The 19995-nt window shown below is 42.9% G+C and overlaps 2 protein-coding genes across 2 annotated transcripts; both read left to right on the plus strand.

The window, feature by feature from the left end:
• Positions 1–196: 196 nt before the first annotated feature.
• LOC125384154 (proteoglycan 4-like) lies at positions 197–7095 on the plus strand. Its single transcript, XM_048402636.1, has 3 exons — positions 197–216; positions 1768–2568; positions 6855–7095. Exons 1-3 carry the CDS (start codon positions 197–199, stop codon positions 7093–7095), a joined length of 1062 nt encoding a protein of 353 aa, XP_048258593.1.
• Positions 6939–19192, plus strand: LOC124139565 (meteorin-like protein). Its single transcript, XM_046506743.2, has 4 exons — positions 6939–7438; positions 8600–9018; positions 12247–12303; positions 16041–19192. Exons 1-4 carry the CDS (start codon positions 7290–7292, stop codon positions 16358–16360), a joined length of 945 nt encoding a protein of 314 aa, XP_046362699.1. The 5' UTR covers positions 6939–7289; the 3' UTR covers positions 16361–19192.
• Positions 19193–19995: the final 803 nt, after the last annotated feature.

The raw sequence follows: 19995 nt of genomic DNA on the forward strand, positions 1-19995 counted from the left end.
GAATTAAATAATAAAGACTGGACACAAAACTTTGTTTAATAAATATTTGTATTCTGAAGGTATAAGACATATTAATGAAAGAGCAAGGCAAATATTTATCATTTATTGACAAAAGGAAGAGAAATATAGAATACTGCTAAACTTTGTACAATACAATGGCATGTTAAGATGTGTAAACAATATATGTGCCTGCGTAATGACAGAACACCAGGAGAGGTAACGGGTCCACTGAAAACATAATGTTTGATCTCGTTGACTGAATATGAAAACGGCTGTAACGTGTTATGAGAATTCACTGAAAATAAATATAGCAAGGCAAAATGTGAAGAGAAATGTGATGACGTATTAGGAACACATTTTACCACTAAGATTGGAATGAGATACATTTGCTTCCATTTAAATGTACATTTTTTATTTACTAAATTACGATGATTTCAGTTTATACAACAAAGAATTACAGCAACAAATATATATTTGAAAATGGTAAAACAAAAAACTGATGATTCGTGTGAATTTTGTCACTGTTCCATTGAAACAATACGACATCTTTTTCATCACTGTCATATAATACGTATTTTTTGGACATAATGTCTAAGCTACATCTGTTATAAAACGTCTTATATAATTAGCAGTATTACAGAACGTTTTATACGTCTTGGGAGTACCGTTACTATAGACCGTTGCAGACACGAATAGTTACAGTACCCCGTGATATATCGGAAGCAAGTCTCGCTTCAGGCAGCTCCGTTTGTTTGTTTGTTTGTTGTTTAACACCGCACTCAGCAATATTCCAGCTATATAACGGCGGTCAGTAAATAATCGAGTCTGGACCAGACAATCCAGTGATTGACATCATGAGCATCTATCCACGCAATTGGGATACAATGACATGCATCAACCAAGTCAGCGAACCTGACCACCCAATCCCCTTGGTCGCCTCTTACGACAAGCATGGGTTGCTGAAGACCTATTCTACCGAGGATCTTCACGGGTGTCCGGCTCTGGTTTTAGTACTACTATACGCCCGCGCTCATAACGGTTGACCGATCAGCTGATGAAATGATGTCAACAATGCGCGGGATAGTTTCAATAAATGCTAGCTATACTAGTTACTAGAATATATTCCCAGTTTCAATACACTAATGATGTCAGATTATCCCTTAACAGCAGAAAAAAAAACAAAAATCTATTCAAAATAATTTGAACTATATTTTTAAACATTATTATCAAATGAACCCGAGAAGGATGTTAATTCGGAAGTTGGCAAATTTGACCACTGTTCATCGTATAACGACTGTATGCATGTGTACACGCCTGATAACCGCAGTGGGATTCTCAAACTGTATCATCATTTGAATCATAGTCTGTCATACAGACCCTGAAACAAATACATGTATATCAAATACAGCCCATGCAAGTCCATAATATTTTGTCAAGTGCAGATTACTGCAGTAATCAAGTAAGTCTCTTGGCTCCTATTTATTATATTTTATTAAGATATTTTAACAACTGTTTTTTTCTGTAAAATATGTTCATTCAGGGACTAGGTTTTTAGTCTGTTGGAATAACTATGTCCGAAGCCTTCTGTTTTAAGGTCGTTCAGCAGTAATGTCTAAAGTACTAAATGCCTTCTGAACATATTTATTTAATCGTGGGTATCTCACGCTTACTGTAATTCTTGAAATTAACAGGCGCGTGAATTATATGCGAAAAATGCGAGTGGTCTATAACCTTCAAATTGTCCGCCGTGTCAACTTCGCATTTCAGTTTTGTTTTTGAAACATCCCCTTGTACACCCGAGCAGCACCCAGCAACCAGCTCCCAGCTCCCAGCACCCAGCACCCAGCTCCCAGCTCCCAGCTCCCAGCACCCAGCTCCCAGCTCCCCGCAACCAGCACCCAGCTCCCAGCTCCCAGCTCCCAGCACCCAGAACCCAGCGCCCAACAACCAGTTCCCAGCACCCAGCACCCAGCTCCCAGCACCCAGAACCCAGCACCCAGAACCCAGCGCCCAACAACTAGCTCCCAGCTCCCAGCTCCCAGCACCCAGCTCCCAGCACCCAGCACCCAGCTCCCAGCACCCAGCTCCCAGCACCCAGCTCCCAGCACCCAGCACCCAGCTCCCAGCACTCAGCTCCCAGCACCCAGCTCCCAGCTCCCAGCACCCAGCTCCCAGCACCCAGAACCCAGCGCCCAACAACCAGCTCCAAGCACCCAGCACCCAGCACCCAGCACCCAGCACCCAGCTCCCAGCACCCAGCTCCCAGCTCCCAGCTCCCAGCAGCCAGAACCCTGCGCCCAACAACCAGCTCCAAGCACCCAGCACCCAGCACCCAGCTCCCAGCACCCAGCTCCCAGCACCCAGAACCCAGCGCCCAACAACCAGCTCCAAGCACCCAGCACCCAGCACCCAGCACCCAGCACCCAGCTCCCAGCACCCAGCATCCAGCGCCCAACAACCAGCTCCCAGCACCAGCACCCAGCACCCAGCACCCAACACCCAACACCCAGCTCCCACGGATGAACGTATACTAAGTCCGAGGCCAAATGCTAGAAAAGTGCAGGAGCAGTAAAAGTGTTACCCAGTAATTAGCATGCCACCTCACACCCTCCAGAAACTCCTCTCAGTATTGAACTAGCCACAGAATGTATCAGGCTAATATATAAATAAACAAGGTTTTCCCCATTGATTGACCCACAGAGCCCCCATGACTCAGACACAGAATCTCACGCAGAAGATGAGGATGTAGTTTAATAAGTATCCTGATTCACAGAGTAGTTTAACAGGTAACTGACATCAAACAATAACAGACAGGAAAGAAAACTTTTTTAATATCTTGAGATACAAGTGTACACTTGACTTGCCTTTGCATGCGTTTGTGACGGCTGCAACCGGCTGACCTTTTCGCGAACAGCTGGTATCATCACTGTTTGACAGTGATTCATAAACCCATGCTTATGATATTGTGAATCATACAATCGACTCTATTGAGATTTCTATTGAATATGGAAAATTATCATAAAATAACAAAGTGATATTTTGGATGGAACATAGAAACATATAGCAACTTGTGGGATATAGTTGATGAATAATACTTTAGGTTTTATCACTGTCATTATTTTTCTGGCAACAGAATTATTTCTGATTGGTAAAAAGCCAATTGCTTTCACGGTCTGGAACACGCTAATAACTTTGTCCTTTCCTGTAATGTTTCCTCCAAATAAAGAAAGGAATTATTTCAGCTATTCGACAGATTGCAATGAACCACTTCCGCCACTGCATGGTAACAGTTGTACTTCCTTCTTGAAACTTCCTTTTTCCCTACATGCAAAACAGCAAAAGTTCCACCCAATAATGGAATATCGAAAGTCAGTACTTAGATATGTTTATCAAATTTCATCATAAGCTATTTCAACATATGTGTCCGTTATACCGCTATACCTTTACCCCGTTAAAAGACCCACTACAGTCTCCCATTTCCTGCAATAACAGTGCACCATCCACCACGCCTTTATCCGTCAGTATCTTTGTCATAACAACCACTCCTGCCTCTCTCCACTGACAGATCCGTCTGGCAACAGACACTGATTACAATCAACAGTTACGCCACTGATTCCATCATGTGTCCACACACACGACGACACCCTACACCATGGGCGTGTGAGGCGGGGAGGTTCGAATCCCTGTATAAACGCTTCTGTTACAAATGTCACTCTATCGCCGCCATTAGATGAAAGATTGGTGATACGGCCTAGGGGATAGTCTCTCAGAAGGGATCAAGCTTTCGTCCATCTGTGTGATGATTAGACGAAGAAAATACACATGCGCTTGGTTACCCCAGGCGCTTTTCTAACAATAAATAAGCAATGAGCACAAAGCTCAGATTGTCCCTAAAGTGAGTGAGTGTTGTAGTATGCCGCAGTTAGCAATTTTCCTGCTCTGTCACGGCGGCTTGTCGCTTGTCCGGTTTTTTTATCACACAGACTAGTGGTTGATAACATGATCAACGATCCATGACACGTTGCGATGACACACGAGGCTAGATCACACATTTTATAACCCCGATTCTCATTTTGGTACGCTATTACAAGACAAACCAGTGACAAAAGCACGTTGACAGTCTTCTATAAGTCACCGAGTCAGACCGCTATATCCTCGTTTGTCAGCTTTCACGACAGACATGGACTACTCGGGACCAGTTCATACCCACATCCACACAGACAGACAAGCATGTGGTACATGGGACCAGTTCATACCCACATCCACACAGACAGACCAGCATGTGGTACACGTGACCAGTTCATACCCACATCCACACAGACAGACAAGCATGGGGTACACGGGACCAGTTCATACCCACATCCACACAGGCAGACAAGCATGAGGTACACGGGACCAGTTCATACCCACATCCACACAGACAGACAAGCATGAGGTACTCGGGACCAGTTCATACCCACATCCACACAGACAGACAAGCATGGGGTACACGGGACCAGTTCATACCCACATCCACACAGGCAGACAAGCATTGGGTACACGGGACCAGTTCATACCCACATCCACACAGACAGACAAGCATGGGGTACACGGGACCAGTTCATACCCACATCCACACAGACAGACAAGCATGAGGTACTCGGGACTTTAAGTTCTCGCCCATGGTGCCCCACACTGGAGTCACACGTGATCCACACAGGCTAGGCCTGTGGAAAGCATAAGACATCCAACCACCAGGACAGTCAGCACCAAACGTGACTAAGCATACCTTTACAACACAAAATGATACAGATGCGGCGAGACAGACGATGATGCATAGCACCCAGCACGCCACAGTGTAAACAACATATTTCATCTTGGAAATTAAAAGCATTTTTGACTGAAAATGTGTGTCAAAGAAGTCGAAGAATTATCCTTATGCTTCATGTGTTTATAACATATATCCTTTTGTTGCCTTGACGTGTATTTGAGAGGCTATGGTGTGAGGTGTGCCAGGTGTTTAACTGATTATGTACGGCCTGTGTGACTGCTGTACAACAGTTCGATGTTGGGCGGGCCTTTTCACTGACAGCTTCCACACATATCAATACGCCATCATGGTTACTGGAGCTTGGGGATGTCTGAATGGTGAAAACCTCCTGGTGGGTGTTCCGCGAGACGTGTGACAGTCACGTCAGGTGTCACGTCATGAATCAAAATGTCATTTGGCCCCGTGCTCTAATGTGTAGATTGCACATGGCTACATACAGGTGAATATGATAATATACTCTTGTTAATAAATGCGTGTACAGGTGTAAATTTGTGTACCTTGTTTATAACGTGTGTGTGTAGTGTGTGTGTGTGCGTGCGTGTAGTGTGTGTGTGCGTGTGTGTGTGTGTGTGTGTGTGTGTGTGTGTGTAGTGTGTGTGTGCGTGCGTGCGTGTGTGTGTGTGTAGTGTGTGTGTGTAAATATGTCTACCTTAATGAATTAATGAAAACTGTGTACAAGTCTCACTGTGTCAATCTTGTTACCATCTGGGTACAGAGATGAAAATGTTTCAACCTATAAATTGGCATACACAGTCAAATCCTACCAAGCTTGACAGAGCCAGTGACAAATAAAACACCTCTTGCTGTCCAAGAGGCGGCGTTCCGGCCTGATCTTGTGTAGAGAGTCCTCAGCGACCTGAGTGCCACACTGGGGACATTCAAGATTGAAGGCGGTCGTAGATGCCACGCGCCGTCAGAAGAGGGGATGGGGCCACTTGACGCTCACGCGCTGCTGGGGTCAGCAAGGACGCAGGATGCCCGACACTGGCCACCGGAACTGGATGTAAAGCACATGGGAAATATGAGGGAGAACTAAAGATATCAAATTTAATTGCCAACATGCACAATTTATCCTTTTGGTATTGCAGAAATACCGAAGATGTACACATGGTTGGAAGCAGTGGTTGTCGCGACCCGGTGAAGAACCTAGCCACGAGCATGTCGATTGAGACAAAACTTCGGTTCATATGGCTGTTTGGAAACTTAGTGCTAAAAATCGACTGTAGACTAACATTTAGTCCATAAAGTCTTAAATTACACAATACCCTTTACGACTCTAAAATTAAACAAATATTTTTTTCCGATGCTGATTTCATAGGGAATAGAGCTAGCTAGAGCTGGCTAGCCTTGCTTTTCTATACATATCTAGATTGTGTTTTTTTTCTCCATAAAAATAAATATATTCCACAGCCACAGTGCAGACTAGATCAACTGGCGACGGGGGAAACATGCATACGATTGGAGGTGAATACTGCCTTACCTGTATCTATAATAAACTTGATATGGAGAGGTAGATTTCTTCTCAACATTTTGTGTAATGAGTGAGACAAATTCAATTGCAACATGACTACATGATCTACGATCTTGGCTTACACTTTCTACAACTACATGGTCTAGGATTGCGATTCTACGACTACTATCTACGACAAAATGATCCAGGGTTACATATCTACGATTACATGATCATGCTGAAGATCAACTGATGATAGAAAACATGCAGCAGATTGAAGTATTAAAGTAAATACCGATTTAAATATAATCAAATGCTGGGAAGTAGACTCGCACCAAATGATGTAGGATTACATATCTACGAATACATGATCTGCAATTACTCTATGACTGCATGATCTATGTTTACACATCTACGAAACGAGATACAACTACGCAATCTACGAACAATAAAACCATCTTGAATACGGAGCACATAGCTGTTCCATATTTCATCTAGTCTTTATAAACTGTCAACGACACCTGTGATACACGGGGAAATTCTTGATAAGTTTGGTCTGTATCATGGTTTGACAAAAGCACCTCTGACCAACAGATGTCTGGGAATGGAAGCATGGGACGAGTCCACTGCTGCAGAGGGGGTGTTCGCACTGTTCCAGATGGGAGCTGGGAGCTGGGAGGACGGTGCCGCATCAACACGTGGCCGATGGGTGCAGGGAGAGGCAGGGACACACACACTGCCGGAGCGTCTGGGAGTCGGGTCTGCGGAACACAGCACGCATACCACAGAACACATACCGTACAGATACTATAGACGTCTGTGCACTACCGACTGACAGTGGTCGTAGATCACCTGCACCAGCATAGTCGACACTGAATCGTGACATGAGACTTCTGGACGCAGCGTTAAGAGAAGTGCATCCAGGGATGTTTAAGATGCACCCGTGTACATAGTGATCGCGTAGTGCTCCAACACCCTGTAATATGACAATCACAGATCTCAGAATGATGGTGGACTGTCATCTGTGTTATGTTGGGAACGATATTCGCTGACCAGAGGAGGATGCTGCACGTGCCACGTGGACAGTGGTCATGCACGTGCATGCTGGCCCTAGTGGTCGTCTGGGCAGTACGTGGCGTCATGGGAACGGCTTGTCAACAGTGTGACTGCATGGTCAAGTAAGTAGAGCATTATGTTTATAAAGATATTCCCCACCCACACAGAACAAAGACCATATAACGTGTACACGTGTATTTACCAGTTGTCGCGTTGTTTAATGAATACGCTTCTAAACTACGATGCAAATATCACATGCAAAGCGTGTGTTATCAAAAACCTGTGCAATGTTGATCTTGACGTCGTATCTCATCTCCCTAGAACCATATAACCAGTCGCAACGTGCTCTGCCGTTGTTTATCTGAGAGACGCGACCTTGACTCTGATATCAGTCAAAAACAATGTTTGATGCGGAAAGTTTTCTATATAGTTCTAGCCATATTGAATTGATTATATTATTATGGAATTCATGTATAATCATTCATATGAGAACTATAGATTCGATTCCTATCCTGTTAACCTTCTTGCCCAATTTTCACTTGATATTAACAGTGGCTTTAAATCCTCGCCTCCCAACAACATCCCGTGTTGACGTCGACGCTCCCAGGCCCATGTCTCAAATCTCTGCTGACTGGAACTTGGCCTTCTCATTGGAGGAGCGCGGACGTGACTGTCGCAGACTCTGGTGGGAGAGTATAGATTGCGGTGCAAGCAGCACGCTGCACTTACTAAAAACATCGTTTTTTTTCTGTATGACGAGAAGGCAATGAGCTCAATGTGTTGTGAGAGCGAGCTCCGTCTCGGGAACCTGATCTGCCAAACGACGGGGATTCAGACAGTGTTATTGTCGCTGGGTGCAAATTTAGGAGAATTGTGCCAGTGGGCCGTTCTGTTTTATAGTGGTATCACAGACGGCCGTAAGCTTGATGCAGAGGATGGTTTATGCAGCAACACTCTCTCGCAGACGCCGTTATGGAAGCTGAAGCCATCCCTGATGCTTCATCAGGTCTCACATAGACCATCCTTGACTACTCGCCCAATTATCTTGACTCATTCCTGAAGAACGCCCAAGTAGTTTCTACCTTATCAAACAGGAACATCGCATCGGCAATATCTCAGTTTTTATGCGATTGTTCTATCTGGCGCACGAACGATTTGTACAGACATTGGACTAAATCATTTGTACTGTTTGGTATTGATACGTAGGCCCTATCATATGACACAAGACGGTTTGGAAGACAGAATCATATATATATATATAATATTTGTTTCCTATTTGCCAGGGATCCTGACAACAATCATGGCGGAATTACCAACATTGTTGCCGCCTGTGAAGAGGGCAAGGTCACGTGGTTCACAACTAACGGCTCCCTTCGGATCACCTTGAATCCAACGAAGTCAGGTCTATTCCGGATCTGCTTTCGTGTTGAAAGTGGTGCCTTTAAAACTGTCGTGTCTCAGGAGATCATAGCAACAACGCTACAGAACTACAGGCTTAAAACAACGACTAAAAAGGACATCAAGTTATCTCCCCTCCTAACCACCAGTGGCCAGAGCAAGGTGAACTGTATTTCGGGTTCCGGTCCAAAGCGATTATATGTAGAGACTGAGAGTGCTGAGGAGGTCTTGACCGTGGCAAAGGTCAAGGTTGAATATGACGTTGAGAAGATCGCCAGTGGGTTAAGTCAAAGTCCATACGAAGGTGGGATTTATACGATAAAGTGCTCATTTGCTTAACGTAACAACTAGCCTCTCTAAGCTGACGAATTACTAAATCTCTTGTCAATTTGCGATCGTCATTAATAGTACACTGCCTTCTTGGAATGGTTCTGGTGTTAAGTTTTCAGTGCAGAGCTGTTTATCTAGCTGAATAGTTGTAGGTTCGAATCCCAAATTTGACGAAATTATGAGCAGACACGCCAATATATAGAGGAAATATTGTTCAAAGTGGTGATTTAACTCTACTCACTACTTTAGTGAAGCATAGATTTGACATTCTTCCTAACGACTAGTCCGGAGTAGTACAAGCAGCCACACACGCACGCATGCACGCACACACACAGTGCAATAATCTTGGACGCGACGTTAAACCCGACCACACCTCACCCCCTAACGACTAGGCAGTGCAGAGGCCTTGATTTAAAGGAATGCAGGTGCAGTTCTAGAATATAGGGTTAATTTTATGACAATCATTTCAATGTTTAAAAAATGCCATTTCTATTAAAACATGCGCCATCAGACTCGCGTCAGGACTGACAAAGGTTCGGATCTACATACATACACAGGTAGATGTACACACGAGAGTTCATGAGAGTGCTCTCATTGTGTACTCCTCCGTCTATACAGGGCCAGACAATAACGCTATATGCCTACCTGCAGACCTCGCTGTCACCCAGACGCCAGGCAATACCTGCCACGTCTCTATGTACATTAATAAGTATCTGCACGTGCAGGAGACCATGTGTCAGACAATAGGTCTGTCGCAGGCTGTATTGAGGTCGGCTGTGGTGCGAGTCATTAGCCATGGCAGGGATTTCATTCTGGCGTATTCAGTTTCTACTGTATAGTGACTTTATTAAGTCTTTAGAAGCGGTGTTCGATCACTGGGTTGATCCCTTGATGAGGTGAAACTGGTCCCCATTTTACAGAACATGGTTCAGTGAGCAGTTGCGCAATATCTCAGGTTTACTGGTACAGTGCACTCGAACCATTCAAAGATACTCTCCGGCAAACACTGCGTGTCATTATTCTGTTCATGATTGTTTTCTTAAATGCCTTAATGACTGCCTTTCACATATTCCCTATACTGATATTGCTGTGATAAGTTACCCTCAAGTATCATCTTAGCAAGAAATATTGTTGTTAATTACCTATCTACGTTTTGTGTTAATACCCCACCGACAAATATTGCTGTTTTTTCCAAACTACAAATATTGCTGTTTTTCCAACCTACAAATATTGCTGTTTATAACCATTTACAAGTAATGTTGTTAAGACCGCACTTACAAATGGTGTTGTTAATACCCTACCCACACATATTGCTGTTATACCCTACATACGCATATTGCTGTTATGACCTACCTGCACATATTGCTGTTATTTACCCTACCTACACATATTGCTGTTATACCCTACCTACGCATATTGCTGTTATACCCTACCTACATATATTGCTGCTATACCCTACCTACACGTATTGCTGCTATACCCTGCCTACACATATTGCTGTTATACCCTACCTACGCATATTGCGGTTGTGACTTACCTGCACATATTGCTGTTATTTACCCTACTTACACATATTGTTGTTATGAACTACCTACGCGTATTGCTGTTATTTACCCTACTTACACATATTGTTGTTATGACCTACCTAAACGTATTGCTGTTGTGACCTACCTGCACATATTGCTGTTATTTACCCTACTTACACATATTGTTGTTATGACCTACCTATGCGTATTGCTGTTATTTACCCTACTTACACATATTGTTGTTATGACCTACCTAAACGTATTGCTGTTATACCCTACCTACACATATTGCTGTTATACCCTACATACACGTATTGCTGATATACCCTACCTACACATATTGCTGTTATTTACCCTACCTACACATATTGCTGTTATACCCTACCTGCACATATTGCTGTTATGACCTACCTACACATATTGCTGTTATGACCTACCTACACATATTGCTGTTATGACCTACCTACACATATTGTTTTGCTGCTATACCCTACCTACACGTATTGCTGCTATACCCTACCTACACCTATTGCTGTTATGACCTACCTACACATATTGCTGATATACCCTACCTACACATATTGCTGTTATGACCTACCTACACATATTGCTGTTATACCCTACCTACACATATTGCTGTCATGCACTACCTACACGTATTGCTGTTATACCCTACCTACACATATTGTTGTTATAACCTACCTACACATATTGCTGTTATGACCTACCTGCACATATTGCTATTATTTACCCTACCTACACAGATTGCTGTCATGCACTACCTACACGTATTGCTGTTATACCCTACCTACACATATTGTTGTTATAACCTACCTACACATATTGCTGTTATGACCTACCTGCACATATTGCTATTATTTACCCTACCTACACAGATTGCTGTTATACCCTACCTACACATATTGCTGTTATACCCTACCTACACATACTAGTTTTGTTGTTATACCCTACCTACACATACTAGTATTGCTGTTACACCCTACCTACACATACTAGTATTGCTGTTATCCTCCACCTGCGCGTATTGATGTTATACCCTACATTCATGAGGCTGCAATGTCTTATTAACACAGCTACATTCATTCATAATAGCTGAAACTCATATCTGCCGTTAGCAAATAAGCTGAATAATAACTTTTATATCTACATATATGCGTTGCATGACAATATTTATCACCCGCAGGGTTAGTAATAACCTCCTTCATAAAAATCATATGTGCACCAGTGCAAGTGTCACTTCTCGCGCACCAGTGCATTGTTTCCATCATCTGGATGGCATAGTTGACGTCAAAGGAATCTCATTGTGACGTAAGGACGGAATGACGTCACTAGAAGCGACATCATAGCTGAAGATTGTTCATGTCATTCGACAAATTGTCGTTTTGTAGGACGGCGGTGGGGATCAGTGCATTTTTAAGTAAAGTGGCGCCTAAAAAGATTAAGGAATAATGGGTAATAAAGAAATTATTATACTCACATGTCTTCCATACTGATTTACAAAACTCAAGTAAGATATCATTTATTACCTTCGCTTTCGCTCGGGAAATACAAGAATTCTGACACTCGTTTCGTAAAACCGGTATGGCACACATGCTCGTATTATAACCTCTATATATGTTTCCTCTATATATGTACAGATTGTGTAATTGTTTCAGTGTGTCGGCCGTGCACAGAGCAGGAGCTGCTGAGGTCTGTCTGTTCCAGCCACTTCGGTAAGGCTCGAACCTTTCTCCGTCAGATATACTGTCACACACAGTGACGGCTCTGTAACGACATTCATAACACACCTGCCAGGAGACTATCACGTTGTAGTCAATTAACGAACTACAACCTTTATTTTAGTTACTACTTAATCATATTTGTTTAAAAAAATTTAAAATACAAAGGCTCCTTGGCCGGCACCGCGATTCGCTGTGTAGAGTTGCGTCTCTTGGACACGCCAGAAACCTATGATCGTGGGTTCGAATCCCGGTTCGTCGCGATTATGTTTCCAGATTTGTCAGCACAATACCCATGCTCGTGGGTTTCCACTGAAGAGGTAACCGTCCGAGACCGGCATCGCTTCGGGCTTTCCTCCCACATTTTCCTAACACGCCGTGATATAACTAGAATATAGTTCATGGTAAATGGTTATGCTTATCAAAAATGCGCGAAAACAAGATGAAAAACTTGGCTTATGGGCTACAAATTCTAAGGAAATTTACAATGTACATCAAGGTCTTTACAAGAAAATGGTATCTGATTATACTTATAACATAAATATAAATAACAGATACAGAAGTACACAATTTGGGCTTTTACTAAGGTCTCAGCTGGAACATGAGAAAAACGGTTCTGGCAACAAAACTTGAGAATTCAATTTGTTGAGTCCGGGAAAAGGATGGTTTACGGTCAGTCCGACCTTGGTCGTCCACTTCTATCAATGCAATCAGGCTGCTCATGGTGTCTGCTTACAGTGGATGCGGGATCAGGAAGAGTTCCTCATCTGTGGACTATATGTGGTTTGTCGATACGCATGACAGAAACGGCCGAAACTCACTTCTATTGATTTATGCAATATACGTGACGTTCTCGGGACCCGCTAGCGTGAGATAAGCGTTCCGTGTGTAGTATAAGAACCCCAGTTTCCTGCAACAGTAAGTTTAACTTCCTCTATAAAGTGCAAAAGTGTCCTTGTCGGACAAAGCGATATCTACAGGAATCGATCTCATCAGTGTCAGTTTAACGAAAATTTGCCGTCTCGCCCCTACTTGTCATTTAAGCAAGTAGACGAGAACGAGAGTTTTGACACCCTACTGAATCTGCCTTTCCTGGTTGTATTTGTCAACCCGTACTGACAAAAGACGGATATTTGTTGATGGGAATCTGTAATGAAGTGCCAGTATCGATACTACACACATGTCAGACATGATAGCTTCCTACAGACGCTAATTCTCCCAGATTACATCTAAGATAAACGAGACTTTCACTTGTCAAAAACAGGTGCCCGATGAGTGTCCACTTGATATCTTAAACCAGTCAACAGGTGATAATTCCTCCGGCCATTTCAAATATTTACCCGATTGACATGTTTCAAGATGGCGGACCATTGTCGTCTGCGTGTTTACGAACTGAGCGTCGTGTTATCTTACTATGGTATCTGGTCTGTCCGTCGCACTTCATATTCAATCATTTCACTAATTCCTGTTTGGCTATTCCCGGAAATATTATCCCTTGCCTAAGTCTCGCCTTTATTGCAGGTTTGATTCGGTTTGTCATCTTGTCCGAGTAATGGCGGTCATCAGGTGACTGGCCGTAGCTCTAATTATCGGATCAGAGGGTGTGTTGACTCAAGCTCCAATTTCTGCCCTCCCAGATCCAGCAGATAACAATATCAATTCGAGCAGACGACATTACCATGTCTGAGAATTCTAGTCTCGAACTCGAAACTTTAAAAATGCAGAAAATGTGCATTTCAAGTGGAATTAAATTACACGCCAAACAGGTTTATGTTTCTGTGGCAGCCCAGCTTGTCTTTGTTCTTGTTTCAAACGATATCGCAAATTGTAATTATATATTATTCTAAAAATAAATCCATGCTGATAAGACAATGCTATGAGAGTTTCGATGGCGTGTTTGACCAAGGAACAGAGCCCAATGATCATGACTTTGAAAGTGACATTCAATTGTCAATTCCGAACAAAAACATACACTTTCAAAGGTCCTGTTTGAAGTTCCGGCCGCTTGCCAGTGTGTTAGCTTTGATGCTATATGTGTCCACCTCATGTTTGACAAGGTCAAATGGCAGTAAGATGCAAGTGCGGGGTGTGAGCATAAAGCTGTTTCCCGCCACTGGGTAGAAGCAGACGTCACGAGCAGTCATGTCGTTACGTGGTTGGGCAGTGGTGAGCTCCAGGCCTAGGGGATGAGACAGTTACTGGCTGCTGTGTCCTCACACCCGGCCGTGACTCGGACATGGTCAGTGCTCTCTGTCGCGTGCTCGCTTGGCTTTGAGAGACCGTGTGAAGCGGCCAATGCTAACAGGTTATATTTGGGGAGATGCGTTGGTTCAGTAAATGACCCTAATACACTTTAAGAGGCCGTAACCACGCCCTGTAAGTCATCCAGGTGCCAGGACTTCCTTAAATCCCCATAAATTTCATTTTAAGAGTCAAAACCAACTGTGTGTCAAAACATTTGAAAAATCAAATTTCACGGATGTGATGTGTTGAAATAGCATGGCGAATTATGCCGCGTCGGCAGACGTGATTTATGACAAAATAAGCAGGATCTTCCCTGTTCTGTCCATAACGTTTAATGTCGCTTCTGCCTATCGTAGAGTGTTGTAGCAAAATATTTTTCAGTTGCGTGCGTACACCCCATGTCATGCCATGCGCAGTAATGAGACTTCCTCTATTTAATTACACGCTACGTGATAAATTGTTCGTGTTACAATGGTTTGTTCATTTGTTCAGTATGGCGGGCACAAGATTTATCTTCCAAAAGATATATTTGTACGAACGAAGAGTAATTAAAATCCTCAGGGAAATATGTTATGAAGTGACGGCGCTATGCAAATGCGCAGGGAGTGTTGTTGTTGTTGTTGTTGTTGTTGTTGTTGTTGTTTAACGCCGCACTCAGCAATATTTCAGCTTAATGACGGCGGTCTGTAAATAATGGCATCTGGATGAGACAAACCAGTGGCCGATATGAGGAGCAACGTCCCACGACATCTGGGTACGATGCAAGCAATCAAGGAAGTCACCTAATCCATTTCAGTTGCTACTTTCGACACGGATTTGTACTGGGGACCAATTCTATCCCGGAGTCCACACGGGGTATCGACATCAAGCCATTATTATTATTATTATTATTATGATGATGATGATGATGATGATGTACAGATTAAAAATTAAAAAAATACAGAAATGAGGGTTTGGGTTGATCCTGTCATCAGCTCAGGGCCCTTGCCCCATCTACACGCAGCCCAGACAGCGAATGGAAGCGCTGCTTAGTCGAACCCACCCAAAACTGTTGGAGAATGTGAAGACTACCCAACACTGCAGCCTTCTGCATTACCAGGATTGTCAGAAGGGCTGTATTCCTGGTAGCCAACCCGGGTACTCTCCCGATGTGAGTCAACAGATTGGGAGGTACCAAACCTAAGACACCCAGAACAATGGGGAGATGGACAACTTGGTACTTGAGATGCTAGCCTGACATTTGGAGAGCGAGGTCCGCATATTTCATATGTTTTTCCCGAATCTTGTCAATCGCATTAGTGTCCAAAGGGACAGAGAATTCAATGGTGTAAATGATTTCATTGGATTTATCAAAAAGACATGATCAGGCTATAACAGAATTGATGTTTGAACCCTTCGTCTGTATAATCTGCTACACCTCCTTGGATATATTTTGTGTATGTTTTGTGGGGTGTATATAATGATCGAATCTTTATTTTTACTTTTAGTTGCTATTGGAACCATTGATGACGTCACCCATGACGAGGACACTAGTCACATCCGCGTCACAGCATCAAAGGTCGTTTCTCAGAAAGAGGCCATCTTCCAGAAGCCAACAGCTGGATGGTCCCGTCCCTATGAACTGAAGGGCGTGGTTCAAGCCCCACTCAGGTGCGGCATCAGACATGGGGAGGGGCAGTTCTTGTTCACAGGCCGCGTTCGTCTTGGTCAACCAGTGTTACAGTGTGCCCCGCGCTATGAACAGTGGAGGGCGGTGCTTGAGATGGCCCAGGAAAATGGCCAGTTGGAGTGCGCACTAGACCTCTGACTGGACATCTCATTGACCTTTTACTGGACTTCAACTGCACCTCTAAATGGACCTTTAACGGGACCTTAACTGCACCTCTAAATGGACCTTTAGCTGGACTTTAACTGAACCTCTGACTGGAAGTTTTACTGGACTTTCAATTTGACCGCAGATGGGACATTAAGTGAACCTCTAGATCTTTAATTGGACCTCTAAATGGATATTCAACTAAACATCTATCTAGACCTTTAATTGGACCCTCAGAATCTTTAACCGGACCTTCGATGCGAAACACAACTCTTCCGTGCATACGTTCATTTTTTACTAATACAGGTTGATCTCTTTAGCCTGAAAGAGGAATCCATTTATATGTTTTCTGAAATACGGAGGCCTGTGTCATTCGCCCGTGGTTACGTACCTGTGTGAATGGTGCCGTGTTGCAGTGGCACTGGCAGAAACCTGTGTCAGACACATTACTGCAAGGTCCTCTACAATGTCTACAAGCTTGTGAACCAAAGATGAAATGTATATATTTTATATCCGTTTTTAGTTGCATATATTTTGTGTAGTTACACAGAGACGTCTCAACTGAGGATGTGTATGTGACATTGCTGTTAATGTTTCAGATGTTTACAGACTAGTGTGACATTTACTGCATTAGTTTTGTTGTTGAATTATACCTACTATATATACAGAAGGCAGCAGTGTGTGTGTGTGTGTAGTGATAGTGATCTCTGTGATATGCTCGATCATACTGACAATCGTAGGCCGTGCCTACACGATCAGCCAAAACGTACACTTGTGATTCGTAGCTGTAGATCCCATCAGTATGAGAAAACTTCCCTGTCACTCATCTTTATCTGTGACTTCCGGAATTCTGTTCGCGTCCCATGCGTGTAGGCATGGTGTCTATGCCGATCATAACCTATGCGTCTTCTTCCATACAGGAATGATAATTATTACCAGTGAAAAGATTATACAAGGAGCCATGGTGATTTATTGATGCAAAGGAAACACATATCATCAAAATAGCATAAACTTCTTTATGTTTGCTGCGTTCGTTCATTAACCTACTATCATCTTGACATAAATGTGTAATTATATTACATGGCACATTGGTAAGACCTGCCGCACTGTCAGAGTTTGTTTGTTTGTTTAACGCCGCATCCAGCAAAATTCCAGCTATAGGGCGGCGATCTCTAAATAATCGAGTCTGGGCCATACAATCCAGTGATTAATATCATGAGCATCGATCCACGCAATTGGGATCGATGACATGCATCAACCAAGTCAGCGAGCCTGACCACCCGATCCCGTTAGTCGCCTTTTACGGCAAGCATTGGTTGCTGAAGACCTATTCTACCCCGGAGCGTCACGGGTCGCACTGCCAGAGTGAGTACTCTTGTCAGGAGTGGAACCCGTATCTTCGCATGACGAGGAAGCCATCGAGCGTTACCAAAAGACTGGACGACCTAAAGTGACACGTGAACTAAATACGTCACAGTGGAATTCCTTTACTGTACACCACACCAGTGCTAAGGTTACCAGTTAGAACATATGTGTAGAAAAATAGGATGGTATTAAACAATTAGATGATCATATCGGCCTTGTTTGGGGAGTAAGCAGCGCTTGGAATTGTCGTTCGATGGGAACCTTTAACCACTATATTACCCCACCCAGCCCTGATAGCTGAATATGTCATGTTGTGCTCATAGCAATCTTCCTAATTTACGAATCTACAACACGCATCGAGTGATGAACCAGGGATTTTTTGCTTGAGACAGATTGTAAGACATTTCTAGATTATTATAAACCTTTGATACGACATTCTGTTTTACCATTACCAAGGTACTTTGGTCTATATGCTAAATCTATCTGTCGATGGTCTTAAATAATGACCAATTTTAAGAATGTGTTCTTGTGATTATGTAAATACCGTCTTACAAATGTTTAGTTTAGTCTATGTGATCCCCTTTCTGTATGCCTTGTCGGAACTGCCATAGTGAGTTGCGTTACCCGTCGCCAGCCTTCTGCCAGTATGTTCTTACGTCGACATTTGGAATCAGTCATAGAATGAAGCTGTCAAGCTGCCCTTCCATGTATTCGTCTGGAAGTTTTCACAACTCCATTTGTCCATGGTGTCGTGCACCTGTTATTGTTGACATCGTCAGTTGTTTACGCCATGCAAGCGGGTCAGCAGGTGATGTCAATTTGTCGTAGAGACAGTAAGCCAAGATATATATCTGGAGTTATTTCTCTCAACCAGTTCTCACCCATTCCAGTATCCTCCAAATCAGGCACACATGACCAGTAGCTGTTGATGCTATCTGTGTCCTCTGACCCTGGGAACAAAATCTGGGCTAATTTTTATTTAGTTTATAATCATAATTCAACAACTGTATTGTACTGTAAAATATGTTCATTTCAGAGACAAGATGTAAGTCTATCATTGCCTGTCCGGTCAGTGTAGCCTTGAGCGACTACTTAAAGGAAACAAGCTCGTCATCTAAGAAACAAGATTCAATGAATATTTCAGGTTTTGCAAAATAAACTTCGATAGTTGCTACCAGATTGTATTTAATGAAAAGTATACTTCGTATATTTAGCTTTAACGAGTAGCCTCATAATGGGACCAATATACTTACAAAGGGCTGATAAGGTATTATAGCGTTCTTCGGACGTAGTTGTACATATAGTCTTGTATATGATTAGCTCTGACCTGAAATGGCACCTCTACCTGTGATACATGTACATTGACAGCGGTTGTCGGGACCAAAAGGACACCTCTTGTAATCCATATCCATGTAGTTCATCAATATGTACAGAAACTTCAATAAATCGGTATTTCTCTTGCACCAGCGTTCGTTTTCACTCTACCCACTGGACAAGCATATGGCTTTCACACGGGTTATAGTCTGTCTTACAGACCCTGATACAAATATATATCAAATACAGCCTATGCAAGTCTATAATGTTTGGCAAGTCTAGATTACTGCAGTATCAGGAAAATGGAGAGAGTCACTGGGCTCCCTTTTATTGTATTTTTATTAAGATAACTGAACAACTGTTTTTTCTGTACGATATGTTCATTTCAGAGACTAGATGTTAGTCTACACGGGTTAATGTAAAGTATGGAATGGAGTTTGGATTGGAACACTGGAATGGAATGAGACAAATAACATACCCTATTTACAAGCAAGTCTAAAATATAATAAGCTAAGACAGTTTATAAACAGCTTTCACCGATATATGGCAGATAAGGTGATGGACCTGCTGACAGCATCTCTCCTCAGCCATTTCCCACACCAGTGCTGAGGGAGAGGAGACACACCTAGATGAGAAAACAGTTTATTTAACACAGTAATGTAATGACTTGTGGTAATCTAATAAAGCACAACAGAACACCACGCGAAGAACAAAATACATATCCTGGTTTATTTTTATATTCATCACGTTTGTTATCATCAAAAAGGATAGATATAATCCACGTCTATTCATTATCACAAATAGAATTACAAAGTCTCCGCGTCATGGGAGGAATGTTTACCAAATGTCAATTCAGTTTACGTTATTGTATCAAAAATGGACTGTTTTCAGTGCGAGATGAGAGTATTCCATTATTTCTCATTCCAAATCACATTCCAGTATTCCAATCT

This window comes from Haliotis rufescens, unplaced genomic scaffold (assembly GCF_023055435.1).
Source record: "Haliotis rufescens isolate VD_foot unplaced genomic scaffold, xgHalRufe1.0.p SCAF_28, whole genome shotgun sequence".
Taxonomy (NCBI): domain Eukaryota; kingdom Metazoa; phylum Mollusca; class Gastropoda; order Lepetellida; family Haliotidae; genus Haliotis; species Haliotis rufescens.